Below are 22,288 nucleotides of genomic sequence, written 5' to 3'. Positions count from 1 at the left end.
AGGGGACAAAATGTTTATGGACCATGTTGTCAAGACAGATGTTTAAAATTTCTAACTTAAAATTAGTAGTGTGTATATATGTGTGTGTGAGTATATATGTGTGTGTGTGTGTGTGTATGTATATATATATTTGATTGGCAAAACATGTTTTTAAAAGATAACCATAGCCAAGAACATTTTCCCCTTGGAGTCATACTTAGGTGCGATTAGAAGTGACTCCATATAGTTGTTTCTAATTTTGCTATTTTAACAGTTAGTTGCAGAAGAAGGTGGATTTGCAGTTGTTTGCAAGGATAGAAAATGGACCAAAATTGCCACCAAGATGGGGTTTGCTCCTGGCAAAGCAGTGGGCTCACATATCAGAGGGCATTATGAACGAATCCTTAACCCCTACAACTTATTCCTGTCCGGAGACAGCTTAAGGGTAAGTTTGGGGGCTAGCCTTAACCTGTTTTATCTTACTACTTATCAGTACATTGTCTTTTCAGGAAAATGAAAAGGCCTTGATTGTGTTTGGAAGACCTTGTTTTAGAAGACCTTGTTTTGTCGGGGTGCGGTGGCTCACTCCTGTAATCCCAACACTTTGGGAGGCCAAGGCAGGTGAATCACCTGAGGACAGGAGTTTGAGACCAGCCTGGCCAACATGGCGAAACCTCGTCTCTACTAAAAATACAAAAATCAGCTGGGCATGGTGGTGGGTGCCTGTAATCCCAGCTACTCGGGAGGCTGAGGCAGGAGAATTGCTTGAACCCAGAAGGTGGAGGTTGCAGTGAACCGAGATCGTGCCACTTCACTCAAGCCTGGGCAAAGAGCGAGACTCCGAGACTCCGTCTGAAACAAAAAAATACCTTGTTTTGTGTTTTTTCCTCTAGTGTTTTTGTTCTGCTTTGAGAGCAACTATACTTAGAAGTTTGTTTCTGGAATGAATAAGATTGTGGAGGAAATTTTTTTACTGTCAAAAGCTGAGGAGTTGATTATTATCTACTTGTTACAACTTTGCCTTCTCTTTAAATTTAAAGTAGCTAAAGTATTCCTGGCTGTCATATGAAGGTATAAGCTGTGAAATAACTTACCTACCTATTCTCTTTTGCCAGCTGAGATTTTTTAGGAGATTGTCAGAATGTTGATATGGTAAAGATAGGGGATTTTATAATGCTGCATAGCTAATGGGTTCCTCTTCTAGCAGTTCCTATGTAGCCATGTTCATTTCTGACAAAATGGTATTTGTGAAATTATTCACTTAAAAACTTGTAAGTAAAACAATACTATAAAAGCTTCCCATTTATTTCCATGCCTTGGTAGAAAGAAGAGGGGTGTCATTATCCATTCACACCCTTTGAGTTATTTTAGGACTACAGCAGTGAGCCCTATAATTTTAAGAATTGTTTTCTGTGCTGTAGAGAGGTAGGAAGAGAATAACATAGTTTTTGAGGGGTAAGTCACTAACCAAAGTCCCGTCCTAATACTATACACACACAAACACACCATCTGTAATGCTTAAATCCAGTAGATTTGTTTTTCTTCCCTCTTTCCCTTATTGATTCCAGGTGAACACTTTTTTTTTTTTTTTTTGAGATGGAGTCTCGCTCTGTCCCCCAGGCTGGAGTGCAGTGGGGCGATCTCCCGGTCACTGCAAGCTCCGCCTCCCGGATTCATGCCATTCTCCTGCCTCAGCCTCCCGAGTAGCTGGGACTACAGGCGCCTGCCACCGCACCCGGCTAATTTTTTGTATTTTTAGTAGAGAGGGGATTTCACCGTGGTCTGGATCTCCTGACTTCGTGATCCGCCCGCCTCAGCCTCCCAAAGTGCTGGGATTACAGGCGTGAGCCACCAGGCCTGCCTAACACTTTTTAGCATAGAAGAAAGTGGCCAATCTGACATTCAAAACTTTTTTTTTGTTTGTTTAGTACATTATGTGAATGTTTAGTGAGCCCATGGATGAAATTGTTTAGAATGTTGAGTGTGAGCCGGGAGCGATGGCTCAGGCCTGTAATCCCAGCACTTTGGGAGGCCAAGGTGGGCGGATCACTAGATGGAGAGATGGAGACCATCCTGGCCAACATGGTGAAACCCTGTCTCTACTAAAAATACAAAAATTAGCTGGGCATGGTGGCGCGCGCCCGTAGTCCCAGCTACGTGGGAGGCTGGAGCAGGAGAATTGCTTGAACCCAGGAGTTGGAGGTTGCAGTGAGCTGGGATTGTGCCACTGCACTCCAGCCTGGGTGACAGAGCAAGACTCTGTCTCAAAAAAATTAAAAAAATAAAAAATAGGCTGGGTGCGGTGGCTCACACCTATAATCCCAACACTTTGGGAGGCCTCAAGTGGATCCCCTGAGGTCAGGAGTTTGAGATCAGGCTGGCCAACATGGCAAAACCCCGTCTCTACTAAAAATACAAAAAAAAAAAAAAAAAAAAAAAAAAAGCTGGATGTGGTGGCAGGCGCTTGTAATCTGAGCTACTTGGGAGGCTAAGGCAGGAGAATTGCTTGAACCCGGGAGGCAGAGGTTGCGGTGAGCCAAGATTGCGCCATTGCACTCCAGCCTGGGTGATAGAACAAGACTTAGAACGAGATTGTCTCAAAAAATAAAGAAACAAAAATAAAAAATAGAATGTTGAATGTGGAACGTTTTTGCCTCATAGTCACATCTAGATACAGTTACCCGTAATAGGTTAATTTTCTCTTCTTGAACTCTTCCTAAGTATGGAAGTTATAGTGAATAAAGGAAGAGAGAGTCCTTTTAATGATGCTTTGTGGATTGTAACATTTTAGAAACATGTCACTTATATACTTAAAAAGGCAATGTAGTTTTATGGTTAAAAGTCACTTAAATATTTATACAATCAATGAGTTGAAAGGAGTAAGTATTTAAAAGGTACCCTTTTGTAAACATTGCATCTACAGTAAAGGTAGATATTTGTGAGTGACTTACTGTGTGCCAAGTATGTTTTAGGAAGTGATACACATTCATTGTAGAAAGTTTAAAAACACAGGAGGAGAGTATGGCAAAATAAAATCACTCCTGATCCTTCCACCTGTTATTTCTCTCAGGGCTATTTTTATGCATACATTCACAAATTGAAAGTGTACTCTTCTTCAATGATGTATACATCATTGCATCTTGGGTTTTTTTACTAATCATATGAGCATTTGCCATATCATTGAATAGTTTTGAAAATGCGATTTCTAATGACTGTGGCAATCCATTTTTTATAGCCAGACCTTATTTTTATTTCTTCTATTGTAGAATGTTTAGGTCGATTCTAGTTTTTTATTATAATGCTATGATGAACATTCCTTGTATGTAAATTTTCACATCTATTTCTGATTTTTGAAATAGTTATTAGGGAGAGAAGAATTGAAGAACATATACTTAGGAAAAACAGAGGTGTACAGTGAAGGAATTATTGCAAAAGGGTGAAGGGAGAGTATAAGTTAAATTTTAGGAAGCTTGAGAAAAGTTGATACACTGTTCCAGTGGAACAGAGGCCTCAATCTTGCATCATCATGTTTTTTAAATGTCTTAAGGGATTGCTCTGCCTTTGTGGGATGATGTGGTTATGGCATGATGATGATATTAAATCACCTGTAAGTCCTAGTTTCTCAAGTAAAGGTTAAAATTAGCATCTGTATGTTAATAACACTAGATATAAAACCATATCATGTGTATTTTTAATTGTGGTTTGGAGCAAAATAATAAAGCTCTTCTTATTTATTCTAAAAAACTACAGGGCATGATTGTCTTAGATCTGCAAAGTCCTTACAGAACCAAGCTGACCATAGATGATGGAACCATTGAGACTTAACTAGTAGGAGAGAGGAACCACATATGTAGTATCCGAATTTGTGATCATCCACTTAGTACAATTTATGTAATTCAGCTCAATTTGTATTTTCCTAATCACTCATACTTTTGTGTCTCCAATAGAAAGTATGTTGGATACATAAAGGGGATTAATTTACATGATGAACAGGTTTTATTCCCCTCTGCATGCTTTCATTAAACATACTCTAAATGCTCAACTGAGGACTTGTTACAAAACAGAAGGCAATGTTCTATATACTACTTTTTGTAAAAAACAAAATATTTTTTTCTCTCAGTTGTCATTGGTGTTTAGTTTGTCTCATAATTTTTTCTTTTTTCTTTTTTTTTTTTGAGACGGAATCTTGTTCTGTCACCCAGGCTGGAGTGCAGTGGCACGATCTTGGCTCACTGCAATGTCTGCCTCCCAGGTCCAAGCGATTCTCCTGCCTCAGCCTCCTGAGTAGCTGGGATTACAGGCATGTGTCACCACATCGGCTAATTTTTGTATTTTTAGTAAGGACGGGGTTTCACTATGTTGGCCAAGCTGGTCTTGAACTCCTGACCTCAAGTGATCTACCTGCCTCGGCCTCCCAAAGTGCTGGGATTACAGGCGTGAGCCACTATACCTAGCCGTAAGTCTTAAATAAGGTACTTTATTTAAGGCACCACCGCACCTGACCAACTTTTTTCAGAATGTAAATGCTTAACTATTAGGAATATAATAGTTAACTTTTCTGGATCAAATCAATGTGTAGTTTTAAGTAGAATGAGTAGAATATTTAATATTTATAGGGTGCTATTACCAGTGGTAGATTTACTACTTGTTAACAAGTAATGAGTCAGTATTTTTAAATAGTATATCATATTTCTTAACTATCAGAAATAAATTTTATCATTTTGTCGCTTTGTACTTTCTTTTGTTCTTTTGCCCGTCTCTGTATTTCTGCAAATGTGAGGAGGAAAGGGGCCAATCTCATTAGTGAGATTCTATGGTAGTAACTGCCCGTAGTGTCAGTGCTTCAGGAAGGTTGTTATTTCCATGTATCTCATTCCAAATATAGCTGCTATAACACACCCCAGAGGGTTACTTTTGAAACTTTTACAAAGGTTTTTCGTGAGGTTTGTGGGTCCTCTTATGAAAGAGTAGTACTTACCTGAAATTCATATTAGCTTCAGTGGCAACATTTTGGTGTGTTAATAGCTTAGAATAAAACTCAAAAGAAAAACCAAAGCAAGAAGAGAGGTGCATTTTTGATCAGAACCAAAGTTATTGCTGTGGGCTACCAGTTGATCTTTGCCTTGCGAGTTAGACTTTGTAGGGATATACTGTGGTAAATAGAAACCCTAGTGAGGAAGACTGCTTTAGTTAAATGACCTGTTTTCTCAATTCAGGTGATATCTTTGGATGATAACTTTGCTAGTTATATCTGAAACTATACAGTTGTAAAATCTAGAAAACATATTGGATTCCCTATTTTTTTAATTCCAAATACTTTTAAAAAATGAGATATTTTTAATATGGAAAATTGTTTTGGGAGCTTATAAGGGGCCTTTCTAACAATATGGACCTTCCATTAACTGACAGTTGCAAGCACAAATAATTCCAAGTGGTTTATTGGGAATGCCTTGAGACAGCTATGGTCTGTTGTAACCTGATGATGTCAGCAATGAAAAATCAAAGCAAAACCCCCTGTTAAAAATTTTTAAAATGTTTTAAACCTTTATAGATGTATGTATGTGGTTGGTAACTGCAGACTTATCTTTATTTTTATTTAGATTTTTAAAAATTATAGGCCTGTTGTCTAGATAAATAGTTGTAAAATGTACCTTACAAAAATCCACTGAAACTCTGTAAGATTAAAAAGGGAAGGAATTTATCAGTATAGTTGTTATTTCTAGTGTTTGCAGAAGCCAAACCTGACCACAGACACTAAGGACAAGGAGTACAAACCCCATGATATTCCCCAGAGGCAGTCTGTGCAGCCTTCGGAAACGTGCCCCCCAGCCCGACGAGCAAAACGCATGAGAGCAGAGGTAAGAGCCTCATGAGGTTAATTTAGAAGGAATTCTCAAGCCCTATTACCAATGGCTGTCTGACACTGGATTTCTCTCATGTGTATGCTCTTTGTAGTTTTGAACCTTGTTAATCTCGCAAAGGGATGCTGTTTGTATTCCAACTTTTACACTTGGGTGAATTGTACCATCAAAGGGATAAGGAATCGAAGAAGTCTTTCTAAGTTTATGCTGCCTGTACAGACTGCTGCTTGTTACCAGTCAAGGCCTTAGGAAGAATTGGTGTTCTGTGTTCCTACTTGGATTGCCCATTACCCTCACAAAGTTGGGCAATGTTTAATGGGGATTAAGGCTAGAAAACATGTAGATTAGGAGGTTTTTTAAACAGAGTGGTTAGAAGACAGTTAAAGCCATTTTTCTCAGACTTCTTTTTTTTTTAGAGACAGAATCTCACTCTGTTGCCCAGGCTGGAGTGCAGTGGCGCGATCTTGGCTCACTGTGACCTCAGCCTCCCAGATTCCAGCAATTCTCCTGCCTCAGCCTCCCCAGTAGCTGGGACTACAGGCGTGTGCCACCACGCCCAGTTAATTTGTTTTGTATTTTTAGTAGAGACGGGTTTCACTGTGTTAGCCAGGATGGTCTCAATCTCCTGATCTCATGATCCACCCATTGTGGCCTCCCAAAGTGCTGGGATTACAGGCGTGAGCCACCGCGCCCGGCCTCTTCTTTTTAGAGATGGTCTCGCTCTGTCACCTAGACTGGAGTACAGTGGCATGATCATAGCTTACTGCAACTTTCAACTCCCAGGCTCAGGTGATAACTGCCACCTCAGCCTCCCGAGTAGCTGGAACTACAGATGCATGCCATGCAGAACTACAGATGCATGCCATGCATGCCTAACTAATTAAAATTTCTTTTGTGTGAGATGGAGTCTCGCTCTGTCGCCCAGGCTGGAGTGCAGTGGCGCGATCTCGGCTCACTGCAAGCTCCACCTCCTGGGTTTACGCCATTCTCCTGCCTCAGCCTCCCGAGTATGCAACACCTGGCTAATTTTTGTATTTCTAGTTAGAGATGGGGTTTTGCCATGATGGCCAGATTGATCTCAAACTCCTGGCCTCAAGTGATCCACTCACCTCGGCCTCCCCAAATGCTGGGATTACAGGTGTGAGCCACCTCACCCAGCCACAATTTGTTCTTGATCCTTTGACTTTCCCTATTTTTTTTTTTTTTTTTTTGAGATGGAGTCTTGCTCTGTCACCCAGGCTGGAGTGCAATGGCATGATCTCAGCTCACTGCAGCCTCTTGTCTCTTGGGTTCAAGCAATTCTCCTACCTTAGCCTCCCAAGTAGCTGGGACTACAGGTGCATGCCACCATGCCCGGCCAATTTTTGTAATTTTAGTAGAGACAGGGTTTCACTGTTAGCCAGGCTGGTCTTGAATTCCTAACCTCAAGTGATCTGCCTGCCTTGGCCTCCCAAAGTGCTGCGATTACAGGTGTGAGCCACTGTGCCTGGCCAACTTTTCCCTATTTTAAAATTTCTCATCCATGCTTTAATAGTAGTTTCAAAGGTGAGCTTTCTTCCTTAGGAAGAGAGAGAAGTATGTTTTGAATGCTCTGTTAATAGAGGCAATTGGTAGGATATAGTCATCTTGAGATTCCAGTTGGATTTTTAAAGATTATATCTTCTTAAAGGAAATATTCATATATGTGACAATTTTTTTAGGCCATGAATATTAAAATAGAACCTGAGGAGACAACAGAAGCCAGAACTCATAATCTGAGACGTCGAATGGGTTGTCCAACTCCAAAATGTGAAAATGGTAAGAAAATTTATCAGTGAATAGGAAAGAAAAAGTAAATAAAGTAAAAATAACTATTCATAAGTAAACATTATAAGCTGAAAAAGTCAATGGAAAAAATTAAAAAGTAAACATTAGAGCAGCTATTACACTGGGTTGAGCTTTGAGAAATAAAATCTTAATATATCAACAATGTCCTTGTTCTCATAATTAACTGACTAGTGGCAGAGAGAAACAGAAACTATATGTATGCATATTAGGAGTGTGGGTGAGTTTCTCAGCTCTAGTGAGTTGCTACTTTGAAATTTGATTTAACGCAGTTACTTGAAGTAATTTGTGAAAAACATAGGTGCCTTTGACCGAGTGTCTAATAGATTTATTTCAGGCAAGGCAAACAGACATGTTCCTAAATCTGAATTGTAGTTAATTGCTTGCCTGGCTATCACTTGATGTAAGTCACTGAGAGGTGGATTTGAGATTCTCTTTTTTTTTTTTTTTTTTTTAAAGTTATTCTGAAATTTATTTGCATCTTTAAAGAGTACTAAAAGAGATCAAATTTATAATTCACAGCACTTTTTTTTCTTTTTTTCTTTTTTTTTTTTTATTATTATTATACTTTAAGTTCTAGGGTACATGTGTATTACGTGCAGGTTTGTTACATATGTATGCTTGTGCCATGTTGCTGTGCTGCACCCATCAACTCGTCAGCACCCGAGATTCTCTTAAGAGAAATCTTATATATGAGGCACATACAAATTAAGAAGTTAATAAAATGTGTTCCACCTAGGGATTAGTGAGGTAGTGGAAAGGCAGCACAATGCAGTGGAAAGTACAATATAAAGTAATACAGTAATCTTGGCACAACCGCTAACTAGTTATGTAACCTTAGAGATGTTTCTTGACTTACTTTAACATCAGTTTTCTTACCTTTGAAATGGGTTTGTTGTGAAGGATTGAATATTTTATGGGAAGCATTGAGCACACTGCCTACCACATGATAGTTCAGTAATTGATAGCCAGTGTTTTTGCCAAACTTCTTAGTCTTCAGAACCAGGAATTTGGAGACCAGGAGGATGACCAGGAAAGTCATCTTAGATCATGGAGAGATAATGTGTTATATGGAGGAGGTATAGTTGGGGAACTGTTGGTCTCTTACAGTCATGGCCAAGAGGAATTTGATTTCATCAGTATATGTTATGTGTTGGTCTTAAGAAAACTTAGTTCCTATTTTGAAAGCATACAAACCTGAGAGACATCTTCAGAAGTAACCTACATCCTGAAATTTAAATGGCACAAGAGTTTGCATTTTATCATAAAGTAATCAGCATTTGAGCCCTTGAATAAAGTATACTGGGTGCTATTGCTACTAAAATGAAAACACACATGAAATTGTGTTTGTGTACGGTATGTGCTTTGGGAGGGAGATGATCAGTTGAGGGAGGAAGTGGAAAAAAGCATTGTACAGAAAGAGCTAATTTTGGATTGCCTCCTACAGAGAAAGAAATGAAGAGTAGCATCAAGCAAGAACCTATTGAGAGGAAAGATTATATTGTAGAAAATGAGAAGGAAAAGCCCAAGAGTCGATCTAAAAAGGCCACCAATGCTGTGAGTGACATCTCCCTTTCTCCTTTTTCTTTCCTATTTTCCTTCTTCCCTTCCTTTCTTTAATCCCCTTTACCCCCAAGTTTAAACTTAAATTTGTGCTTTAAATAAGATTGTTTAACTTAGTGTCTGACAATAAAAATATCTTTTGAAGTCAGTTTGTAGTATTAGTTAATAAATGAGGAATGAGGAAATACATGATCGTACTATAAAGATGGTAGTAACATCTGGAGGGGGCATTGACTGCCATTTTCTGGAATACATTCAGTTTTAGCACTGAATAATAATGAACTGTAATCTAGCTCATTATACGTAGAATTGCTCATAATTCACTAGCTCCCTTCTACATGAGCTGAAGGCTAGCTCAAAAATCCAAGTTAGTGTTTTCCAACTTTCCAGCTAGCAAAGGGAAGGAAGGAAATGGAAAGAAGGAACAAAAAAGAGAAAGGAAGGAGGAAGAGGAAGGAAGGAATGAAAAGGAAGTAGAGAAGGAAGGAAGAGAAAGAAAAGGAACAAAGGAAAGCAGTGGGGAGTAGGGAGGAGGGCATGGCAGAGTTAGAGGGCTGGGAGCTGTTTATTCTGTGGAAAACTTTTATTAAAAGTAAAGCCTGATGGCATTAGAAAGGATCTGGTTCTTCTCTACCCCCTTCTGAGAGCCTGAAACAGTGCTTTTTTTCATGGAACTAGAAATTATTCTAATTGAGTGTTCTCTCCATAAATGTCACCTTCTGCCCCACCCCCTCTCCCCAATACAATCAGAAAACTGACAGAGCTAGATTCTTATTTGCTACAGTAAATATACTGAAACAGTTAGACTCCCCGTTTAGTTGAATTCTCAGCTTTCTAGTATTGAGTAATAGTTTGCTATGGCTGCCATAAGGATGTGCCACAGACTGAGTTGCTTAAACAACAGAAATTTATTTTTTCACAGTTGTATAGGCTGGGAAATTTGAGATCAAGGTGTTGGCGGAGTTGATTTCTTCTGAGCCCTCTTTCCTTGGCTGTAGATGGCTGTCTTTCACATGGTCTTTCCTCTGTACATATCTTTGTCCTTATAAGGACACCAGTCATATTGGATGATTACCTCTGTAAGGACTCATTTCCAAATATAGTCACATTCTGAGGTACCGAGGGTTAGGACTTCAACATACGAGTTTTTGGGGGAATACAGTGTACCTGATAAAAAGTAATACCTGGCCGGGCGCGGTAGCTCAAGCCTGTTATCCCAGCACTTTGGGAGGCCGAGATGGGCGGATCACGAGGTCAGGAGATCGAGACCATCCTGGCTAACACGGTGAAACCCCGTCTCTACTAAAAAATACAAAAAACTAGCGGGGCGAGGTGGTGGGCGCCTGTAGTCCCAGCTACTCCGGAGGCTGAGGCAGGAGAATGGCGTAAACCCGGGAGGCGGAGCTTGCAGTGAGCTGAGATCCGGCCACTGCACTCCAGCCTGGGCGACAGAGCTAGACTCCGTCTCAAAAAAAAAAAAAGTAACAACTATGCCTTATCACTGGGCATTAGGGGAACTTCTTAACCATGACCCCTTAATTAGAATTAAAAGTGGTAGTTTATTTTTATTTTTTTAGAGACGACTGGAGTACAGTGACACAATCATAGCTACTGCTGCCTTGAACTCCTGGGCTCAAGGGATCCTCTTGTCCCAGCCTCTTAAGTAGCTGGGACCACAGGTGTGCACCACCATGCCCAGCTAATTTTTCTTTTTTAAATTTCTTGTAGAGACAGTGTCTTGCCATATTGCCTAGGCTGGTCTCAAACTCCTGGCTTCAAGCAGTCCCACCAGGCCCCCAGAAAGTGTTGGGATTACAGGCTTAAGCCACTGTGCCAGGAACTTTAAAACAGTTTTGTTTTAAATATGGAAAAATTATATTTTCCTTCACAAATTATACTTTTGGTTAGGTTGGTAATTTATTACCTGGTGTCTTTTTTTTCTCTTTTTTTTCTGAGACAGGATCTCTGTCACCCAGGCTAGAGTGCAACAGTGCAATAAGGGCTCACTCCAACCTTGACCTACGAGGCTCAAGCAGTCCTCCTGCCTCAACTCCCCAAATAGTTGGGACTACAGGCATGTGCCACCACACTTGGCCTGTAACCTTAGCATCTTGTTGTTTTGGAACCTACTAAAAACTTTAAATAACAAACTTTAAACATATGACAATTGAGAAAGCTAGGAGATTCCACCTTATATTTGGGTATGCATGAGGTATTGTGAAATATCCTTCATAGAAAGTGAAGCATTTTTATTTAAAGTATCCTTTATAGAGGTTGAAGCATTTGTAGCAGGATGTAGAGACTAGATTATGCCTCAGATCCATTTCATTTCTAGAATTTTAGAAAATCAAATAATAGATCATGTTCCTTTGTTCTGTACCCATTTTTATTGCTACAGGTGGATCTGTATGTCTGTCTCTTATGTGGCAGTGGCAATGATGAAGACCGGCTACTGTTGTGTGATGGCTGTGATGACAGTTACCATACCTTTTGCTTGATCCCACCTCTCCATGATGTTCCCAAGGGAGACTGGAGGTGTCCTAAGTGTTTGGCTCAGGTAATAATTAATGGTAGAGGTAACACTAGAAGATTTTTTTAGGGCATTTTTCTTTGCCTTTGAGTTTTTTTTATTTTTTATTTTATTTTTAGACAAGGACTAACTTTGTTGCCCAGGTTGGAGTGCAGTGGCACAAACATGGCTCACTGCAGTCTCAACCTCCCTGGCTCAAGCAGTTCTCCCACCTCAGCCCCCCAGGTAGCTGGAACTACAGGCCCATGCCATGATGCCTGGCTGATTTTTGTATTTTTTGTACAGAGGGGTTTCACCATGTTGCCCAGGGTTGATCTTGAACTCCTGAGCTCAAATAATCCTCCTACCTCGGCCTTCCAAATTGCTGGGATTACAGGTCTGAGCCACCTCATTTGGCCTGCCTTTGAGTTTTAGATTTGGCAGTCGACAGTAATGAGGTCCATGAAGAAAACTGGGATGGACCTGAATAGGAAAGAGGTCTTAGAAGTGAGTTCCACAAGGTATGTGGGTAGTTAAGAGGCAGAAAATAATTTGTAATAACTATCTTTTTTTAAAAACTTATAAAAAGCATTACATGCTCTTTGCAATAATTATTAAAACACTGAACAACTTAAAAAGTAGAGCTATGCTTTCACAGTGCATACATAACCACTGTTAATGTCTTGGTGTATATTCATCCTGCCTTTTTTCTATTTTAAACAAATGGAGCTACATTATATAAGTAATTTTAGTAATCTGCTTTTTTCATTTATAGAGACATTTTCATGTAGCACTTTGATTACTGATGTTTTTAATAGTGCATGCTGTCATTGGTAAAATCTGAAAAGGATCTATGATTATCTTTTTGAGGTTTTTTTTTTTTTTTTTTTTTTTTTTTTTTTTTTTTTTTGAGACAGGATCTCACTCTGTCACCCAGGTTGGAGTACAGTGGAGTGCAGTGGTGTGATCTCAGCTCACTGCAACCTCCGCCTCCCCAGCTCAAGTGATCCTCCCATCTCACCCTCCCAAGTAGCTGGGACTATAGGCTTGCACCACCATGCCCAGCTAATTTTTGTATTTTTTAGTAGAGACAGGGTTTTGCCATGTTGTCCATGCTGTTATCAAACTCCTGAGCTCAGGTGATCCGCCTGCCTCGGCCTCCCAAAGGACTGGATTACAGGTGTGAGCCATTGCGTCCAGCCATTAGGATTATTTTGTATTAATATTATGTAGCAGTCAGTCTATTACCCTTGTTAGGGTTAAATTGTAATATAATAGTAAGGAGGTTTAAGTATAGCATGGATATAAAGGTTTGAGTGCTTTTCCGTGTAGCTATGTTACAACATAAGGATGTCTCTATCAATGGGAGGTCATTAAGCATGGGACAGGGCAGGGGGTCATGGATGTTAGATAAATTATTTAATAACTTATAATAGGGATGACCTTATCAATGGATCTGGAATATTTAAGTCTGTTGGCTCACGAAGATCTAAGGCAGCTTATACTGCCCCTGTTAACTCCCAGTATTAGATTATAATCAAATATTGCTGGCCTGAGAGCCATTCTGTTTCCATCAAGTGGTTTATCTCTATTTTGATCTATTGTATGTTGATTTTATAATTTTAACTCCCAGGAGAACATTATTACTCTCATTTTCAGTATTGAAAACATTATTTGATTTTGAAGGAAGTCGAATCTTTAGCCTGCCTCTTATAAGTATGTAAATTTATCCAAGTTGTGGTTGTTAAAACTGACATTTTATTTGCTCATTAGCAAATAAATAAAATGTATTTCATTTGCTTATTAAAATAACCACATTTTTCAGGCAGGTTTATTTTTATAATATAGACCTAGCATAGCAGTAGAATACACAAAGCCTTGTTTTGTATCTGCCAGCTTGATGATTGACCAAGTATACTTGGTGTTTTCAGTGTCACCTAGAACATAATTTTCTTTTTTATTTTCAGGAATGTAGTAAGCCACAAGAAGCATTTGGCTTTGAACAAGCAGCCAGGGACTATACCCTCCGTACTTTTGGGGAAATGGCAGATGCGTTCAAATCTGATTACTTCAACATGCCAGTCCATGTATGTACATATATACTGCTTCGATTTAGGATTTTAATAGCTTTTGGAGAAAAGTGTACCTGAAGACGGATTTTTAGTTGAGGCCTCACTCTATTAGGCATTATCACACAGAAAGCAGAATGAAACCTTTAATTTGTTTTGTGGTATTTAAAATTTCACAATACTTTAAAAAGCATTCTAATTTTTTATTTTAGGATTTCTCTAAAGATACCTCTTCCACACTGATCATACAGCACCAGTAATAGAATACTAATAAAGAAAATCATCAGCAATCGTTTTGGTCCAACAAATATAAAGAATACTTAACAAAATGTATTAAATGACTGCTATGTGCCAAGGAGTGTACTATGCATTGGGAACACATTTGTTGTATATTGTTATGTAATCATAAGTTAGTATTATAAATTTCAGGATGAGTCCATTTTTAATTCCCCTTTATGTACTTTGAAGCATAAGCATTTTCCATTCAGCATTTAATATTCCATCAAATGAGTACACCAAAATGTAATGCTTTAATTCTGGATATTTAAACTATGGTTTTTGTCACTACTAATAAAGCACTGCAGCAAACCCTTAATGCATGTAGTACTCTTTAATTGGATGATTTTCTTGGGATGATTATTGAAGTCAGATGAGAGTCATTCTCCCTCATTCCATCCCAGTGGCTGTAGCAATTTATGGATCCCAGCAATGTATGAGTGAACTTGTTTTTCCCCAACACCTCTAACATCAGCTATTAGTTACTTAAAATGTTTGCTTATTTAATGGACTTAAATTTATACTCCATTTGAATTTTCAGTTCTCTTGACTTCCATATGTGTTATATTTGCCAATATTTTTTGCTTAACCAATCCTGATGACTTGCATGTAACCTCTTCTATTTGTGGTTAACTGTATATTTTGATGAAATATTAGATGAGGACATTGAGGGATAGACGTTTAAATGTTACCTGCCTCTAGATTTACACCAGATTAACAACAGATTGACATTTAATCTGGTGACTCTTAATTCTAAGGGTGTGCTGCTACAAATTGCTCCTTTTGTCATATCCTATATACTGGCAGTCTCCAACCACCCCTTCCCCACCTGGCCATGAACCAGTACCAGTCAGTGGCCTGTTAGGAACAGGGCCACACAGCAGGAGGTGATTGGTGGGCAGATGTTACCACCCGAGCTCTGGCTCCTGTCAGATCAGCAGCTGCGTTAGATTCTCATAGGGCAAACCCTATTGTGAACTGCCCATGCAAAGTATCTAGGTTGCATATTCCTAATGAGAATCTAATCCCCCCACCTCCCAGCCCTTGCGCCCTGCCCTTCCCTAGGGGTCCATGGAAAAATTGCCTTCCATGAAACCCATCCCTGGTGCCAAAAACACAGGGACATTGGGGATCACTGCTATAGACTTGTCTTTTTTTTTTTTTTTTTTTTTTTTGAGATGGAGTCTCGCACTGTCGCCCAGGCTGGAGTGCAGTGGTGCAGTCTCGGCTCACTGCAAGCTCCGCCTCCTGGGTTCACGCCATTCTCCTGCCTCAGCCTCCTGAGTAGCTGGGACTACAGGTGCCTGCCACCATGCCCGGCTAATTTTTTGAATTTTTAGTAGAGATGGGGTTTCACCATATTAGCCAGGATGGTCTCAATCTTCTGACCTCGTGATCCGTCTGCCTTGGCCTCCTAAAGTGCTGGGATTATAGGCGTGAGTTACCGCGCCTGGCCTATACTGTCTTTTTTGTGTTGGTTGCCTACATTGCTCTCAGACAGGTCCAGTGAAAAGAATGAAAGGATGGACTCAGGTTATGTATTTGAAAGCATCTCAAAGTATAAAAGATCATTGAAACAACAAACCATTATTACTGTGCTATTATCAACTGTACAGTACTATACGTTATTCAAACACAACTAACCATTATTACTATACAGTTTATGTTACATTTTTTGAAACACAGAAATATCTCCAAGTCATAAATAATTGCTTTCCTTGGCTCCCTTTTACAGTTGTGGCATGGCTGGTGATAGAGGAACATGAATTCTTTTTAGACAGTAGAGGTTTTCTGAATTGCCTAAGATCAATTATAGAACATTCTAGACACAATTTTTCCGTAGAGTGCTGTTCTTTGATTCCCATCACTAAGCTTAATTGGTCACAGACAGTTTGTGAGGGAACTCATTTTTTCTATTCCTTGTATTTCCAGATGGTCCCCACAGAGCTTGTTGAGAAAGAATTTTGGAGACTGGTAAGCACTATTGAGGAGGATGTCACAGTGGAATATGGAGCTGACATTGCCTCAAAGGAATTTGGCAGTGGCTTTCCTGTCCGAGATGGGAAAATCAAACTTTCACCCGAGGAAGAGGTAGGCATATAAGTGGCTTGGAAATTGAGGTATTGAAAGTCTGTTTGATTGGCTTGAAGTAACTTATGATTACTTTGAGCAAATCCTTAATTACCAGATTTTTAATGATTTCAAGAAAAGTAGAAAGAGCCTACAGAAGAATTCTAGTCCTAACTATGTCCTGTATTGTGATCATAGGGGAAAATTACTTACCACCCTTTGCCTTCAGATTTTATAACCTTGGTTTCTCTTTCTGAAGAAAACCTGAAGGACTGAGACCAGGTCTATTTATTTTTGAACTTTAATATTTTTGAGTATTTTTTTCCATACTAGCAAACTATTCTTAGGAAGAGTTCTATTTCTATCTTGGTAGGAAAGTGTGATTTTTTTTTTTTTTGGTAGTTTTCTTTGAGAATATTACATATGATCAGAAAAGTACATAGTTATTATGTATACAGCCTGATGAATTTCCACAAACTGAACACACCCATGTAACCAGCACTAACTAAAACAAGAAATAGGATATTCCTAGCACCCCAGAAGTTATCTTTTTGCCTGCTCTCCTTCACTACTTTTCCTCTTTCAGGACAAGCACTATGCCCTCAGGATAATCACTATCCTGACTTCTAACACTATCGATGTTTGCCTGATTTTGAACTTTGTTAAAGTGGACTCATGGCTTATGTTCCTCTATATATATTTAAAAAGAGATAGATACAAAAGTATATGCTGTATAAATCCCTTTACACAAAGCTCAAAACTGGGCAAAACAAATCTCTGAGCATCCTAGAAGGTCAGCATGGTGGCCCCTCTTCTTCCACATTTCTTTTTTTATTTTGGAGGAGAATATTTTTAGCTGGCCTTTTGAAACAGTTCTAAAATGTTAGCATTGTATAGCTAAACCTTTATCCTCTTTTGTCTTATTTTTAGGAGTATCTTGATAGTGGCTGGAATTTGAACAACATGCCAGTGATGGAGCAGTCTGTCCTTGCACATATTACTGCTGATATATGTGGCATGAAACTTCCTTGGTTGTATGTGGGAATGTGCTTTTCTTCATTCTGCTGGCATATTGAAGACCACTGGAGCTATTCAATTAACTACTTGCACTGGTGAGAAGTTCCAAAAAGAACCCATGAATAGTATGCAAGCTGGATAGGAAAACTTTCCTTTTCAGTGCAGATGTATGTGTCTTAACTGTGTCTAAAGAGTAATGAACTACTTTTTTTTCCCTAAGGTTTTTCACTTCTATTAGAACAGGTGTCCTGACAAGTTAAGACAGTGGTTCTCTAGACTTTTTTTTTTTTTTTTTTTTTAGATGGAGTTTTGCTCGTTGCCCAGGCTGGAGTGCAATGGCGCGATCTCGGCTCTCTGCAACCTCCACCTCCCAGGTTCAAGCAATTCTCCTGCCTCAGCCTCCCAAGTTGCTGGGATTACAGGCATGTGCAACCACGCCCAGCTAATTTTTTCTATTTTTAGTAGAGACAGGGTTTCTCCATGTTGGTCAGGCTGGTCTCGGACTCCCGACCTCAGGTGATCCGCCCACCTCAGCCTCCCAAAGTGCCGGGATTATAGGCGTGAGCCACTGTGCCCGGGTAAGACAGTGGTTCTTAAGATTCCTAGAGCATCCATGAATTCCCTGAAATTGCACACACACTACTTTGCAAGAACAACATATTTCTGGGGGAAAAGGTAGTTTTTATCTGAAGTAAAAAAGTCTTTACCTAGGCCGGACACAGTGGCTCACACCTTTTATCCCAGCACTTTGGGAGGCCGAGGTGGGCAGATCACCTGAGGTCGGGAGTTCGAGACCAGCCTGGCCAATATGGTGAAACCCTATCTCTACTAAAAATACAAAAATCAGCTGGGTGTGGTGGTGCGCACCTGTAATCTCAGCTGCTTGGGAGGCTGAGGGAGGAGAATCACTTGAACCCGGGAGGCAGAGGTTGCAGTGAACCAAGAGACCCCGCCATTGCACTCCAGCCTGGGCAACAGAGTGAAACTCCGCCTCAAAACAAAAAGAAGTCTTTACCTATAGAAAAAGCATATTCTAAGTAATTTGATGGCCAGTGGTAGCCTGGATACCCTTTTGGGAGAAGTGTGAATTTTAGTAGTACCACAGTGTCCTCTAGGTCTGTGTGATGACCAGCCTCTCTTTTGTTGTGCTGAATTCAGGTATCACTATGCACAGTAGAGTGAGCCTTATCTTTGTGTGTGCATTGAGGGGGCAAGGTGGGAGGGATGTGCAGATATTTGGGCTTCTTTACTTTTTAAACTCTTCAAGCCATTTCTTCACATCTGTTTTCTTCTCTATTTTTCTTCTAAATATAAAAATATTTGAAAATCTATAACTCACTCAAATCCTCACACAAGGAATTTGAGGATGTACCATAAGAAAGAGAATTGGCATATATATGTATAGAATTAATTCTACTTCCCTAGGCAGTTGCTCCCAGCTGTAAAATGAAGATTATATTTACCATATCTCACAGGGATGATACAGATAAATTGTTTGATAATTTAAAGTCCTTTGAAGAATAAGAATTCCTTAGAAATGCTAATTGCCTTATTAGTGTTTGATTTAACCTAGTCTGCCAGAATGGGCAAGGGAAAAGAAAAATGGCGAGTTGCCTTCCCTTGTCAGTTGCTTTAGGAAACTGTGGTAACAACATATCCTGAAGTGAATACGATACCTTATATTCTTAGAAATTCTAGATACCGGCTGGGCACGGTGGCTCACACCTGTAATCTCAGCACTTTAGGAAGCTGAGGTGGGTGGATCGCCTGAGGTCAGGAGTTCGAGACCAGCCCGGCCAACATGGTGAAACCCCGTCTCCACTAAAAATACAAAAATTAGCTGGCCATGGTGGTACACACCTGTAATACTAGCCACTCAGGAGGCTGAGGCAGGAGAATTGCTTGAACCTGGGAGGCGGAGGTTGCAGTGAGCCGAGACTGCGCCATTGCACTTCAGCCTGGACAACAGAGCAAGACTCAGTCTCAAAAAGAAAAAAAAGAAATTCTAGGTGTCTGCATTTTCTAAAGAATCAGATAAAAATGGGAGGGGGGGAGAGGAACCTTAAATGGAAAGTCTTCTGTTCATTCATACTTGAAGGGGGAAAATGTATTACATATGTTCACATCACATTCCTTTTTCTTTTTCTTTTTCTTTTTTTTTTTTTTTGAGGTGGAGTCTTGCTCTTGTCATCCAGGCTGGAATGCAATGGTGCAGTCTTGGCTCACTGAATCCTCCACCTCCCGGGGTCAACTGAATCTTCTGCCTCAGCCTCCCAAGTAGCTGGGATTACAGGTGCCTGCCACCATGCCTGGCTAATTTTTGTATTTTTGTTAGAGATGGGGTTTCACCATGTTGGCCAGGCTGGTGTTGAACTCCTGACCTTGTGATCCACCCGCCTCGGTCTCCCAAAGTGCTGGGATTACAGGCGTGAGCCACCGTGCCCGGCCCACATTCACATTTCTAATGATACTTTGTCAGTTTGCGGTTTCCTTTGTAGCGTAGTCTTACAAAGCCAAGTTTGAAAAATATGAACTGGTAACCCATTTTGTTTGTGTTGGTGTTGCAGATTGATTTATTTTTATAATCTATTTCCAGGGGTGAGCCAAAAACCTGGTATGGAGTCCCAGGGTATGCTGCTGAGCAGCTAGAAAATGTAATGAAGAAACTAGCTCCAGAACTCTTTGTGTCCCAGCCAGATCTCCTCCATCAGCTTGTGACCATCATGAACCCCAATACCCTGATGACTCATGAAGTGCCTGTATGTTCTGGGTTAATCTTTCTGCCACTCAAGCTTAATTTACCACTTCTTTTTCCTTTTTATTCACTTTTTTATGATGTTGATTTGATTCTGTGTTTTCCATAGCATAACTTGATAGCAGAAACAGCTGTTTTGCTGCCGTACTGTACATTTACTCAGTGGGACTGGATCCTTAGATACCATAAAAATTAATTTGTTGCAGCTAGTAACTAGATTGCTAAACAGCCTTCCTTTGCAAGTAATAATTGCAATTCATTGGTTTTAGTATATTTGTATGTGAAAATTTATTTCAAGGTCTTGGGCTTGTATTTTAGGGTTCACAGTCTAGACCAAAAAGTCTAGAGGTTGCTAAATGAAGTGACACCTAACAACAGGGATATGTTCTGAGAAATGCATTGCTAGGTGATTTCATTGTCATGTGAACTTCATAGAGTGTACTTACATAAACCTAGATGGTGTAGCCAACTATACATCTAGGCTATATGGTATAGGGTATAGATGCTGAGCTACAAATCTGTACAGCATGTTACTGTACTGAATACCTTAGATAGCTGTAACACAATAGTAAGGATTTGTGTATTTAATTGTATCTAAACAGAAAAGGTACAGTGAAAATACGGTATTATAATCTTACAGACCACCATTGATATGTGGTCTGTCTGTGACCAAAATGTTGTTATGTGGCGCACAACTATACTGGCTTCCTTTTGGAGAATACTCTGAAGATATTTGGGAGGCCATATTGAAATGTATGAAGAGTCCATCTTAGCTAAATCAAATGTCAGTGATACATTTACAATGTTTTTTTGTTGTTGTTGTTTTTTTTTTTTTTTTTTTTTTTTTTTTGAGACGGAGTCTCACGCTGTTGCCCAGGCTGGAGTGCAGTGGCGCGATCTCGGCTCACTGCAAGCTCCGCCTCCCGGGTTCCCGCCATTCTCCTGCCTCAGCCTCCTGAGTAGCTGGGACTACAGGCGCCCGCCACCGCGCCCGGCTAATTTTTTGTATTTTTAGTAGAGATGGGGTTTCACTGTGGTCTCGATCTCCTGACCTTGTGATCCGCCCGCCTCGGCCTCCCAAAGTGCTGGGATTACAGGCTTGAGCCACCGCGCCCGGCACATTTACAATGTTAAAGTGAATTCTTGAACTTGTTGTGACCTAAATTTTATGCTTTTGGGTTCATAGGCTAGTCAGTGGAGACAACAGAAAGGATTTTTATTTGAGGCATTATAAATTATGCATAGACCATAGCTTAGAAAATAATCACCAGTAAGCACCACAATCTCACCATCTTCTCGTAGTTATTTTTCTCATTGATATTTTTCTTTCCTTATGTTGACTGTTTTTTCCAATTTGTTAAGAGTAGATTGCTTTAATTGAGACCTGACCCTGGTTCTTTAATAATTGAGCAAACCTCCTGGGGTTAGATTCTGGACCTACAGAGATAGATGAATGAACTCCTTGTGCATTTAGGGATTCACAATATGAGGTAAAAGATAATGCTTATACAGATAATCAAAGGGTGGTTTCATTTGACAGTGGTGCCAACTATGAGACTGATCTAATAACTCTATTGGGAATCAGAAAGGGCTCATAAATGAGATGACATCTGTAGTAGGAGCTGGAACTCTGATAAATTATCACATGTTTGTCAGAGTTAGGGAAGGAGGAGAAGTATTCCAGGTAGAAGATATGGTGTTCCTGTGATGGGTCTTTTAACAGAACCCTGAAGGCCGTATTACTACACAGATGGCTGGTCTCCACCCCTAGAATTTCTGATCCTGCTATTTTGTTAGTCTGAGTGGGGCTTGATGATTTGCATTTCCATCCTAGTGAATGTTGATGCTTTTGTTCTGGGGGACCATACACTAGGTAAGCATTGGTGTAGAAATATAGAGGCTTGAAAAGGAAATCTAATATTATTGTTAATAATAAGCCCAGTGTAAGGATTTGTGTGCCTAGAGCATTATAGGTACTTTTGGGGTGAGGGTAGTGGTAGGAAGAAGGGAATGATGGGAGATAAGTTTGAGTTCCAAATGAGGAGGAGCTCTGTATGTTATGAGATTCTTGAAATAGAGTGGGATTTCTTTAATTGGTGGTAGAAGATACTTATTTGGGGGTAATAATAATATATTAGGATATTCTTAATTGTAGCTGTTTTTACAAGTTATACTTTGAATCTTAATATGGCCACATTTTTGTTTTGTGTTCGGATACTAATCAACTTTGGTAGTCTGGGATACTGCTCCATCTTGTGACATAAATTAGTATCGCTAGGTGATATTCTACTATAGTAATTTGTTTCTTCTGGCTCAATTTCAGAAAGCTGCCTTTTTTTGGAAATTATCTAATAGTCTGTGTCCA

General features: G+C 39.8%; 1 protein-coding gene across 8 annotated transcripts in view; it reads left to right on the top strand.

The window, feature by feature from the left end:
- Positions 1 to 22,288, top strand: part of KDM5B (lysine demethylase 5B) — an 83,120-nt gene that overhangs the window by 35,900 nt on the left and 24,932 nt on the right. For 5 of the 8 annotated variants that reach the window (XM_078003028.1, XM_015119969.3, XM_078003019.1 and 2 more), the window contains exons 4-12: positions 254 to 424; positions 5,703 to 5,837; positions 7,541 to 7,637; positions 9,112 to 9,221; positions 11,626 to 11,784; positions 13,704 to 13,823; positions 16,014 to 16,172; positions 17,082 to 17,263; positions 19,765 to 19,927. In XM_078003028.1, the coding sequence (XP_077859154.1) occupies positions 254 to 424; positions 5,703 to 5,837; positions 7,541 to 7,637; positions 9,112 to 9,221; positions 11,626 to 11,784; positions 13,704 to 13,823; positions 16,014 to 16,172; positions 17,082 to 17,263; positions 19,765 to 19,927 (1,296 nt within the window). Of the gene's footprint in view, positions 1 to 253; positions 425 to 5,702; positions 5,838 to 6,256; positions 6,365 to 7,540; positions 7,638 to 9,111; positions 9,222 to 11,625; positions 11,785 to 13,703; positions 13,824 to 16,013; positions 16,173 to 17,081; positions 17,264 to 19,764; positions 19,928 to 22,288 lie in introns of all 8 variants that reach the window. The other 3 variants (XM_078003037.1, XM_078003047.1, XM_078003010.1) reach the window with 2 other exon arrangements.

The sequence above is a fragment of the Macaca mulatta genome, chromosome 1, assembly GCF_049350105.2.
Source record: "Macaca mulatta isolate MMU2019108-1 chromosome 1, T2T-MMU8v2.0, whole genome shotgun sequence".
NCBI classification, from domain to species: Eukaryota; Metazoa; Chordata; class Mammalia; order Primates; family Cercopithecidae; genus Macaca; species Macaca mulatta.
This window is presented reverse-complemented; position numbering and strand designations above follow the sequence as displayed.